Raw genomic sequence first — 12,990 nt, forward strand, 5'->3', positions numbered from 1 at the left:
ACTCAATTGATGCTCTCTTTGATCACTTCCATACACCAAGGCGCCAGGGAGGATTTTAGTGCTTGCTTGGTATCTACTTTTCAGGTCTTGTCTCGATTGTGTCATTGAAACATCGTGGTGAGCAAAACATACCGGGAGCTAGCTAACCTCCAGCTTACGACGTAAATTTGCTAAACTGTCGGATTTAGCTTTTAGTTGATTAGATAAACGCGGTAAATATGTTAACGTCCGTCGCCTGTTCGTGTGCGCGAAACGGGAGGAAAGTCTCGGTGCCTGTTGCGAAGTTGTCCCGGTTCTCAGGGGCTACAAACCCACCCAGAGCCCTGAATCCGACAGGGGTACGAGACTTGTCCAGATACCTGTCATCTAGACTCCTCACACCGACTCCCTGGCAGCTATCAGGGGGGCTAACCGCCAGATGTGTGTCCCTATCAGTCGCATCCCATGGGGGTACGGACCCCCTGGGCTCCCCCTCAGCCCCGGCCGAAAGCGACCCACCAGACCAGGAGAACTTCGGCTCGCTTTCCGCCGACATGTCCTCCAGGAGGTCGTACAGGAAAGACGGCCCATACCTCCAGGATCTGCGGTACCGAGAGGACGAGGAGGATCTGGTGAAACCTCGCAGGAGGCCCGGGAGGAGAAACACACCGTACTGGTACTTCTTACAGTGCAAGAAGCTGATCAAAGAGAACAAGGTGAGTCCATCTTTCACTGCTGTGTCTGTCTTCTGTTACCTGTCACCTCCTGCCGTATGTAAACCATCTGATGTGTCCTCTGACAGCTGCAGGAGGCTTTGGACATGTTCAGCAGAGACATGCTGCAGGGGGAGAGGCTGCAGCCGGAGGAGTTCAACTACTCTGTCCTGATAGGAGGCTGTGGTCGAGCTGGACAACTCAAGAAGGCCTTCAAGCTCTACAATGAGGTAGGAAATACATCTGCATATGTTATACATGTTGTCGTGATTATATGCAGCACTAACAATTTTCTTTAAAGTGGCACTATGTAGGTTTGGAGATGAAATTGTACAACATATTTACAGTATTAATTAGGTAATAATACAATCTGATAAATATTTATTTTTTCCATAAGTGAACTGTTCTCAGAGGAGAATAAAGTCCACAGAACACTGTTAGAAGCTAGAAAGGTGGCAGGGTCCGCCACATGTCGTCCTTTAAGTTTGGTTTGTTTGTTCAGTTATAAAAAACAAAACAAAAAGACAACTTGTTTTGTTTGTTTTGACATAAAAATGTTAAAAACAGAGACGTCTTGACTCAAGTGTATTGCCATTTTTGAAGTTTGTTGTAGTGTTGAACTGTTGTGTTTCTAATGCAATTCAACAGCGACACAAACTGCATCAATAATCCGAATCGATAGATATTTAAAACCACTGAAACTGAACATCGTATTCGTCATTACGGATTGATTTATTGGTCGGCTACATTAGTTATAAATAGGTGTACCTAAGCATCTCAGAGGTTATGAGAGAGCTCAGAATCAGAAATACTTTATTGATCCCCATTAAGTATATTGTTTGTATGTTATAGTTGCTCCTTCTAATTTATAAAATTTCCCACTGTCGATATGAACGAGCTTTAAATCGTGAATGATAATACAATGTGAGTAAATAAAATATTATAAAGTACAAGACAAACAGATTCTTATATGTGACAACTTTGTATATTTGTTTTTATACCTATATATCTATACACAGCTTGAAGTAGAAGAAGTTAAACAGTTGTAATCTCAGCCCACAATAATTACATACATTTCTTTAAACACACACAGAAGTCTCAAGTAATATTGTGTGTGTGTGTGTGTGTGTGTTGTCCAGATGAAGAAGCGAGGTCTAATTGCTACAGATGCTACCTACACCGCGCTGTTCAACGCCTGCGCCCAGTCGCCGTCCCAACACGCCGGCCTCCAGCAGGCCTTGAAGTTGGAGCAAGAACTCCATCGCAAAAGCTACCCCATCAGCACCATCACGTACCACGCCCTTCTCAAGACGCACGCCATCACCAACCACCTTCAAGCCTGCATTCACACGCTCAGGGTAAGATAAGAGCTGACGCCGCGCAGGTGTGTGGGAGATGGGTTCACTGTTTCTACATGAGTCTGTGTGTGTTTGCAGGAAATGCTGCAGAAGGGCCATGTTGTGACTCAGGAGACGTTTCACTACCTACTGATGGGCTGCTTGAAGGACAAAGAGACGGGATTCAGACTGGCTTTACAGGTAGAAGTTTTACACATTTTTTTTGACGATAATTATTCAGTTAATCATGAATGTAACTGTCAGATTAACAGAAGCCTCAGTGTCATGTAATTTCCTTGGACAACCTTTTGTAGAAGAAGAAGTCAACAAAATGGACATAAAAATGACGTTGTACTCTGACACAGATTCTTAACCAGTGCTTATGAGATCCAACTCACACAGTGAATGATGCAGTGAACCTCTAATATCGTTGTTTTGGTTTTAGGTTTGGCGCCAGATGTTGAGGTCAGGGATTCTTCCAGACTCAAAGAACTATAATGTTCTCTTGCGAACTGCAAGGGATTGTGGGATTGGCGATGCTTCCCTAGCCTCTAGCGTGCTGCTGGGGCCTGACCTGAAGTACGAGAGGGAACGCGTGTCCGAGTCGGGACGCACGGATGTAACAGACATTGATCTGCTGGAGAAGCAGCTGTTTATCCAGCCCGATCCACGCAGTGACCGTCAGCAGGACAGCAGAGACAGCGAGGACGAGTTCTGCAGCAGCGAAGACTCGACCAGTTTGATACCAGTCAGACAAACTGTCTCACTGCCTGCCAACATAGAAAGTGATGCCAAAGCCCCGAACCTGCTGGATGTTTTCAAGGGTAAGAGGGGTGGTGTGATCTCCCTCGGCACTGTGGATGGAGCACCAGATAGACTCGCACTCATCGGAGGAGCCGATGGTGTCCTGAAGAAGATGGAAGCGAACGGACTCAGTCCAGACCTCAAAACTCTGACCCTGCTGGCCGACATGATGGAGCTGGGCCACACGTCTCTGCAGCTGCTGCTGAAGGTCGCCAAGCAACACAAAGTGAAGCTCGACGTCGCCTTCTTCAACTCTGTGATCCGCAGAGCAGCCAGAGCCGGTGACCTGGAGGAGGCAAAGGTACGTACACACACACACACACACACACACCGCCAAATTCTAAATCAGGGGAAATAACATGCAGTCCATCTGCATCATTGTAAAGACGTGTATGGGAGCGAGACATTAGGCTAAACTTTTTTTTCCAATATATAAATTAGGTGCATGTGTGTGCGCATATCTCTCACACACCTCCTTCTCTTTCCAGGCGGTGGTGAGTGTGATGCGACACCGCAACATAAGCGTGGATGTGCAGACGTTTGGATGCCTTGCTTTGGGCTGCGAGCGACAGAAGGACGGTCTGCAGCTGCTGAAAGACATGGAGGTGATGAAACACACATCCAAAAAGTCATAACTGATAGAACGTATGTTGTTTTTACAAAAACAACATACGTTGTTTTTACAAAAACAACATACGTTCTATCAGTTATGACTTTAAAATCATATAAAAAAAAACAAACAATGATGTTACTACTGTAACATCATTGTAACAACAGTCAGAGTTGAAGACAGATTTAATGACTCGGTGCTTCGTTCTTTCATCTTTACATGTTTTTCTCACAGGAGGCGGGACTTAGGCCTAACGTCCAGGTGTTCTCTGCTCTAATTGGCCGAGCAATGCGGAGACTGGACTACATCTACCTGAAAACACTCCTCAAGACCATGAGCAGCATGGAGGTGTGGCCTAATGAGGTCATCATCAGACAGCTGGAGTTTGCCTCACAGTATCCCCCCAACTATAATCAGGTGAGTGTTCGTACAGGTGTATCACCTGGTGACAAGTAACCAGTCGGGACACATCTGAGTATCTGTGTGGACGAGGAGGTGATGATTCTGATCACAACCAAAGAACATGAAGAATCTCCTGTAATCTTCAAAGCAAAATAACTTAAAATGGCTGAATATTGTGTGTCCCAAAGGCTGATGGATGTGTTTTATTTCTCTCCTCCTGCTCCCTTCTTCATCTTTCCTCTCTTCCAACAATCCCAGTACAAATCCAGAAACAACTACCTGGTCCAGATTGATGGTTTCCGTGGTTACTACCAGCAGTGGCTGAGAGAAATGCCCGCTCAGACCGCTGAGGACGAGCAGGCGGCGCTGCAGACATAGACGGACTCTGCGGTGGCAGTAACAGGAGAAGCAGATGGACTGACAGAGAGTCAGAGGAACCAGAGAGCTGCAGCAAGGAGGTATTTTTCACGTAACAAGGACAGCAAGAGCAGCGCTGCTCTGTGACGGCACTCCTGAAAATATCTGTCTCCTCTGGTACTCTGTTTGCACAGAGCTGTGGATCTCAGTACTGGCTCATGGACCTTCTGTCAGTCAACTTATTGCAAAAGCCTTTTTTCTCAAACGATCGCTGTTATTGTAATTTATATTCCAATTGAAATAAACTTACTAAGCTTCAGTACCTGACTGTCTAACCTCATCTTGGTTGTTTATTACATTACATTACATTATATTTTGTTTTAAAACCTTGATTTTTAAGGTATTTCCTGAGCGATCGATTCATGGTGATGGTGATGCACTCAACTTGTCTTCTCTTGCATGTCACATGCATGTTTCTCATGTTTTTCTAGGGGTGGGCTTTTATTTAAATTTTTTTTGGTATATATATATATATATATATGCATGCAACAAAAAAAAAATATATATATATATATATAATATCACTGAGCTGCTGTTTTCTATTTTTTATTAATAAGTACTTGGTTTAAAACAAGGCGTAGAGATCTAAATATGAGATGTAGAAACTTTCTCATTCAGAGATCCATTCAGACACATAGGAAGTAATTAAAACTAAAACATTAAGACATTAAAACAGCATCTGAAAGGCAGAACGGAAAAAAAGCTGATATAATAAGCTACAGATAAAAATAAATGCATTAAATTAATGTACTTATTTGAAAGCCACAGTGAACAGTTATGAATTAAATGAGCGGACAGTTTTACTTAAATTACATTACTGACTACTTTAAATAAGTAACTGTATCAGAACAAACATTTTAAATAATCCTCCCGATCCCCGTACAAGTAAACCAAATGTGTTCAGTCCTGAGAACATTTAGTGCTTTACAGACCAGTGATATGATTTTAAAGTGCAGACAACAATGAGGCTGCAGAATGATCATATAAACTACTGTAGCCGCTCAAAATGACCATTTATCTGTCTGCTTGGTGATATCACAGGCAGCACTTCAGGTATATTTCATATCAGCTGCTGGTAAAACATTATAAACCTCTCACTGAGCTGCTGTTAGCTTCTTTCATGTGATAGGAGATGGAGAGAGGCTAACTTACTCAGACATTAGTAACAACACATGGTTTCTAAATCAGTCATTCCCAAAATAGGAATAGATAATGAAGGTAATGGAAGCCCTGCTCTCCATTACAGAAAGAAAATGTATATATCAAATATAGTTAAAGCTTTGAAAATGCAGCTGAGAGGAGATGTTGGTCTCCATCAAAGACTCAACACGTGCTTTAAAAATCTATAAAAAACTCAATAGAGTGTAATTCAAAAAAAGGTTTTATTATGTAAATAACCAGCAAAGACAACAGGGCTCACTGTCAGCAGGTGAAACCAGAGTCAACAAACTGCAGCACCTGAAGGAGTTTCATCAGAAGACGGATACTCAGTTTTCCTGCTTCAGGTCCTGTGGAGGCTCGTCTGTCACCTGCAGGAAGAGAAAGAAGAGCAGTGGTAGTTTGATGTCTCTTTGTGGAGGTTTTGTGTTGTTTTATGTTTGTTTTTAGAGGTTTTTGTGTTGTTTTTAGAGGTTTTGTGTTTTATGTTTGTTTTTAGTTGTTTTTAGAGGTTTTTGTTTTTTTAGGGGTATTGTGTGTTTGTTTTTAGGGGTTTTTGTGTTGTTTTTAGGGGTTTTTGTGTTGTTTTTAGGGGTTTTGTGTGTTTGTTTTTAGAGGTTTTTGTTTGTTTTAGGGGTTTTGTGTGTTGGTTTTTAGAGGTTTTGTGTGTCTGTACAGGTTTTTATTGTTTTTAGAGGTTTAGTTTGTGTGTCAAGGTTTTGTTTTTATGGTAGTTGTTTGTCCTCCACAAAGAGACCTGGGTCTATTTTTGATGAGTTTTGAGTTTCTCCCTGTGGAGGTTTGAGTCTCTAACTCAGTTGTATTTAACCTGAAATCACTTTTCATAATTTATTCACATGGAGTTTTAATTTAATTCGGAAGTAAATTTGGTTACAGGTTTGGTTACAGTGCCTAAATGCATTTATATGAACTAATTCATAAAGTATTTAACATGTGTATACACTGAGAGCCACAACATTAGAACCAGTGACAGGTGAAATGAATAACATGGATCATAATGTTCCAATGCCATGTTCGGTTGTGAAGCCATGACTCCTAGCATTCATGTGGACGTCTCTTTGACAGACACCAGTCACCCAAACACAGCTGCAGACCAAATACACCCCCTCATGGCAGCAGCACTCCTTGATGGCAGTGCCCCCCCTGCTCAGGAACGACCTGAGGAACGTGGGAAAGAGCTCAAGGTGTCAACCTGGACTCCAGACTCCCCAGATCTCAATCCACCTGAGCTTCCACTGGATGCAGTCAGAGCCAAGAACGATCCATGGGGGCCCCAACATGGATAGCAGTTGGTTCTGGCGTCATCCAACAGATGCTCAACTGGATTGGGATCTGGAGAATGAGGAGGCCAGTTTGACACCTTGAGTTCTTTGCCATGAGGGGGTGTAGTTGGTCTGAACGGTGTTTGGGTGGCTGGTGTTTGTCAAAGAGGCTCCACAGAAATGACAGAAGTCAAAGTTTCCCAGCAGAACATTTGATTGTAACAAGATGATCAATGTTCACTTCACTTGTCAGTTGTTGTGATGTTGTGGCTGAACAGTGAAGATATACATGTTAAATACTTTTCATATTTTGCATAAATTGAGTTTTTAACTATATTATTCATACTAGTTACTTTGCAGATTCATATAAACAATATTAAATATTCGCTGATCAAACATGATGTATTATTATACATTAAGTTATCCAGCATTAAAAGCAGAAAGTTGAGAGCCAGTGTGCTGCATATGGAGGACAATTATTAATCAAATGATTAATTGCATGATGTCAGTATACTTATAATGCAATTCTGTAGAAAGACAGCTGATTGTTGAGTCTCATTCCCAGGTTGTCAAATAACACACTTTGTGGTCTATTAACAGGACTCAGAGAGTCAAGTTGTTAAAAGTGAGGAGACTTGTATTTTCATACACATTTTATTTAAAGATATATTTTTTATATCCAGCAGCTGTAAAAACATTCCTTGAATCCTGTGGGTTTTGAGGCGGTGCCTAAGTCTGCTCTGGTTGGTCGGTTCACACAAAACTGATAACCAGGTTTGCCTGGCAGACAAACTAACAACTGGACTGCTGTTACTGAACTTTTGTGCCTAGAACTCTACGGTGGGGACCTGGTTGTTTTAGCTTAGTCTGCTCAACACTGTTTAGCTAACACTGTTGGCCTGAAAAGCTTTATACCGCGATGTTTCTCCAGCAAAACAACAACTTCCAAGGCTTCATAAAGCTTATCAAGCACTCTCTGAACACACATTTGCACACTCGAGCGGAGACGTACCTGAACTGAAAACAAACCCTCAATACAATCAGAAGGACGCAGACAAACTAACAACTGCTCAGGCTGTTTGTAGCTATCAGTTCACAAGGCAACAACTTCAAAGGCTTCATGAAGCTAATCAAGCACTCTCTGGATGCACATTTGAGTGCTGGAGTGGAGATGAACCTGAACTGAAAACAAACCTTCAATACACTCAGAAGGAGGCAGACAAGCTAACAACCGCTCTAGCTGTTTGTAGCTATCAGTTTGCTGCAATTCCACCATGAACATAACCACAACAACTGCTTCCAAACAAAAAACGTCACCACAACACAATCGGATCATTATTAGTGGCCTGCTGGGCAGTGAGGCCGAGGGCCCTGTAACAGCTTTGTAATGATCTCTGCTTGGTGTTATCAAGCAGGATGCTGTTACACAAAGTTGCAAGAAATTGAATTCCTGCATTTTTTTTTTTTTTAGCATTTTGTTTTATCACAGAGTTCAACATTATCTTCAAGCAAAGGCATCGCGCCCATACACACTGAACTCGCGAGGGGAATCGTCATGGACAGATGAGGGCAGAGATCCAAGCCGCTTTAGTGGCGTCAGGCTAGCTTCTACCGTGGCCCTGAGCATGTCCCTAGCCAGGCCGAGGCCCAAGCTAAACACGCACACTTTGTGCACGCTTCTACCAACCATAGGTGTCTGAACATGAGGGACCTGTAAGTTGGCGGGATCGCACAAGGGCTCGTAAGATACGCTATTACCAATACCAGCGGCTGATCAAAGGCCTGACTACTGCCATTCATGGAAACCACTGCTTACAGCTCCGATGGACAGCACTCGGGCATTTGCCATTGAAGATAGTTGAAGTCCGGTCAAGTTAACCTATAAATTACAATAACACCAGGTTTGCCAGGCAGACCACTAACAACTGTATTACTGCCACTGAACTTTTGTCCCTAAACAGCTCTATACCACGAGGCCTCCAAAACAACACGTCTCCGTTCAGTTCTGCTGGTGTTGTAGCTCTCACTTCACTGCACTTCTACCAAGAATAAGAACGCCAATGTTAACACCAGGCTCTGCTCTCATCATAGTTTATACACTCAGAAGGACACAGACAAACTTACAACTGCTCAAGCAAAACCTTACACAGTCTGACAGAAATGAACATGTCTCTGGTCATTCTGCTGGTGTTTGAAGCTCAGTTTGCTGCACCTCTACCATGAATGAGACCACAAGAACCGCTTCTAAACCAAAAACTTCACTAGCACACTGTTGCACGTCAGAAACTGAATACGATCCTTATTAGTGGCCTGCTGGTCGAATAGGCCCGAGTCTTATGTTAATGTTGAATCTACATAAATGAAGCTGTCCATTTAAAATGTACAAGTCTTAGCTCAAAACCCACAGGGTTCAAAGGAAGAGGAAGTCATTTAAACAGGTTTTGTTTTACTGAGAGGAAATATAAACACATCTGGTTACAGAGCCTAAATGCATTTATTTGATCTAATTCATAAAGTATTTAACATGTGTATACACTGAGAGCCACAACATTAGAACCACTGACAGGTGAAATGAATTACATGGATCATAATGTTCCAATGCCATGTTCGGCTGTGAAGCCATGACTCCTAGCATTCATGTGGACGTCTCTTTGACAGACACCAGTCACCCAAACACAGCTGCAGACCAAGTACACCCCCTCATGGCAGCAGCACTCCTTGATGGCAGTGCCCCCCCTGCTCAGGAACGACCCGAGGAACGTGGGAAAGAGCTCAAGGTGTCAACCTGGACTCCAGACTCCCCAGATCTCAATCCAGCTGAGCTTCCACTGGATGCAGTCAGAGCCAAGAACGATCCATGGGGGCCCCAACATGGATAGCAGTTGGTTCTGGCGTCATCCAACAGATGCTCAACTGGATTGGGATCTGGAGAATGAGGAGGCCAGTTTGACACCTTGGGTTCTTTGCCATGAGGGGGTGTAGTTGGTCTGAACGGTGTTTGGGTGGCTGGTGTTTGTCAAAGAGGCTCCACAGAAATGACAGAAGTCAAAGTTTCCCAGCAGAACATTTAATTGTAACAAGATGATCAATGTTCACTTCACTTGTCAATTGTTGTGATGTTGTGGCTGAACAGTGTAGATATACATGTTAAATAAAATATGATTGTATCATTTATATAATATATAAATGAGATCAAATAAATGCAGGCGTTCTAAACAGACTGTCTATATTTCCTCTTGGTAAACAAAAAACATTTCAAATACTACTAAATTTAAAGAGTAGTGTCCTAACAGAGACACTATAGTAGCTTCTACCAACCCAAACAGACTCGACTACCCTCCAGAATCATTTACTGATCCTAGAGTATTAATGAACAGCAACTGGCAAATCTCACACTTTCTGCCTTTAACTTTTGCACCTACACTGCACTGACCTTGTTGGACCAGGTGTCTCTCCTCTCCGGTGCTGATCACCATACAGGTCAGAGCTGTTCCACCTGAAGCTGAAGACAAGTCCCACTGTTCACCTGGAGAGAGGAGGAAGAACTTTAGTATAACATGATGACATGCATATGTGTGTGTTTGAGTATATATATTCTGATTATAGCAGTAAAAAAGAAGATGTAATCAGATTACAGACACATCCGGCAAAAACAGGATTTCTTACAGGATTATCATTTCATAATAAAGAATGGTATAGCAGTGTGTAACCATGTGCATGACATCATATCAGGAGTCTCACATCACTCTGCACTATAAAATCTGCTATAATCTGATTTAATAAATGTGTTTTTTAAAGGTAAACCAAAAGTAAACCAAATGTATTAAATCCTGAAAACATATAGTGCTTTATAGATGAGGGATATGATTTTAAAGACTATCTTTTGACAGACAGGGAGTCATTGCGGTGATTTAAACAACACATTAAACCAGAACTGAGACAAACACACTTAGTACATTCTGTGCAGATTACAATGAGGCTGCATATTGTGTGTATAAAACTACCTTAGCTGCTCAAAATGACCTTCTAGATGCTGACTTACTAACATACTCAGACATTATAAACACAACACTTGGAGCCTGTTAGCTAACTGTGCTGTACTCAGATATTCAGCTGTAAAGATGCTAGTTTTAACAAGTTAACATCACACAGCAGGATGATGCCTTCAAGCTAACACTCTCCAACAGACACACATGTTAGCTAATATGCTAACCTGTCTGTAAAACACGACGATTAAATGACTCAGACGTCTTTATAAGGTCGTTAAAGTGTTAGTACCTGTTAATAAAGGCAGCTAAGCCACTGCTAACGTGTTTCCCAAACCTGCAGTGCATCTGCAACAACTGTAAAGTCAGCTAGCTAGCTACCATAACATTACCACTCACTTACACTGACCAGTATAACATTAGCTAAACAGCTTTCATGCCGTTCTAAATAATAAATAAATTTAAAAAATACTTCATGCCGACTTTACCGAAACTACCTTCTTGTTTTTAGATTGTGACCAAAGTGTAGTTAACTGTGCATTATTCATGTAATTAACATGGCAGAGATAAAAACGACCAAAATCACAATGGAGTTTCGGGAATGGAACAAAACACAAAGTCCATCAAGGATTTAACTGGCTGTAATTAAAGGATTATGTTCCAGCCGAATTTATCTCATCACTGAACAGTTAAATGAGACGTCTTCAGTTTCTGAATTATTTCAGAAACATTTGAGGTAGAAACAAATCTCACCGACAGGGAGGCTGAGCAGCCTGTACTAAGCAGGTAACTGGACACACAAAGCAGATTCTTACAGAACAATTTACTCACCGTGCTCGCGTCCTCAGAGAAGAGACCAGAGTGAAGATCAGTCAGCTACATATATAGGCATCTGACTTTTTGGAGGGAAATGCGCTAATTTCACGCGGGAAACGAGTGAGACTGCCCCTTTTGGCACGCACTACATGGATTGGTCAGAAAACCTGTGGGCTGGACTTATTTGACGTCGTTTACGTCATTTCAACCAGAGAAGACTGTAGTCCTTCAAAGTTGTTTAGCTCTGTGTTCAGACAGTTAGCTTTTATCCCGAGTTCAAGTCCCTGCTGGAGAAACTCAACTGCATCATATTTACTGTAACTTCTCTTGTCAAATATTAAGATAAAAATTAATAGAACAAACACAAATAAACACTTGTTAACTGGATACACAAAAAGCTACTTTTTTAATTGATATTTAATTTCTCTGGTCTTCATTTGATATTAATCCAAAACTAACTGATTGTAATCAAGTTACATTACTTTAATATTTTAATCGGGTCCATTCAGGTAATTTGGACACCTCAGCTCAAGTGTTATTGATTTCTGTTCTGTACTTTTACCATAAAATGAATTAAATTAAATGTGAATGATGACTTCATGGGGATGATGTCACAGAAAGGGGCGGGGCACTCGTATTATGTATGTACTAGTGCCCCAGTATGTAAGAATCTATTTCTTATCTTTTTATTAGATATTGTTTATTTTGTACATTTATTAATGTGTATTGATTAGGCTGTTGTGACACACAGATATCCCCGTTTGCAGGACCAATAAAGGAATTCTGATTCTGATTCTGATTCTGAGTCAATCACGCTCATGGGAATTGCATGGGGAGATCAGTGAGGTGATATTCTGATCAGTCATAAATAAGAAAATGTTTCTAATATCTTATCATGTTATGTTTGTTGTGGAGCTGTTGAAAAACGAGAAAATTCTGGGGAAAACGGGACAGGTGGCATCTCTAGAGAGAGACCTGACTCTGTTGGCAGAGGAGCCATGGACTTTGATTACTCTGAGCAGCATTTATGGGAATAAATTACAATACAATATATTTGAATATACTTTTTTTTTTTTTTTTTCAGAATGAATCGGGGTCAGTTTGGTGGGGCAGCTGAAGCATTTGGGGGGGCAAATATTATCAGCTTTATTTACTAGTCACTTTACATATTACATGCCTGAAAACCACATCTCTCCAGATGTTTTGCCGGTGAGCGTTTGTGATAAACTGAAGCTTGAAACATTCCTTCATGTCCACAGAGAATTCTCCTCCTTTTGAAACTAGGTTAACTCTTTCCAACCGCTCTTGGATTAGCTGCATTATGCATCGTCACACAGCTGAAAACAGACTTTTTACAGAAATGTGGTTCTCACAGGACAGCCACAGTACAAACACATGATGATCTTATAGAATATAATGCTCTGCTCTAGATTAAACGTGACAACAGTGTATAAAATAGTTAAAATGAGTAATACTAATCCTCAA

General features: G+C 41.6%; 1 protein-coding gene across 1 annotated transcript; it reads left to right on the forward strand.

Moving 5' to 3' along the window:
- Positions 1-71: 71 nt before the first annotated feature.
- Positions 72-4,530, forward strand: ptcd1 (pentatricopeptide repeat domain 1). The gene is made up of 8 exons (XM_037102273.1): positions 72-695; positions 782-922; positions 1,832-2,050; positions 2,129-2,230; positions 2,475-3,134; positions 3,322-3,438; positions 3,678-3,860; positions 4,104-4,530. The coding sequence occupies exons 1-8, from the start codon at positions 219-221 to the stop codon at positions 4,221-4,223; spliced, it is 2,019 nt and encodes a 672-aa protein (XP_036958168.1). The 5' UTR covers positions 72-218; the 3' UTR covers positions 4,224-4,530.
- Positions 4,531-12,990: the final 8,460 nt, after the last annotated feature.

The sequence above is a fragment of the Acanthopagrus latus genome, chromosome 1, assembly GCF_904848185.1.
Source record: "Acanthopagrus latus isolate v.2019 chromosome 1, fAcaLat1.1, whole genome shotgun sequence".
NCBI classification, from domain to species: Eukaryota; Metazoa; Chordata; class Actinopteri; order Spariformes; family Sparidae; genus Acanthopagrus; species Acanthopagrus latus.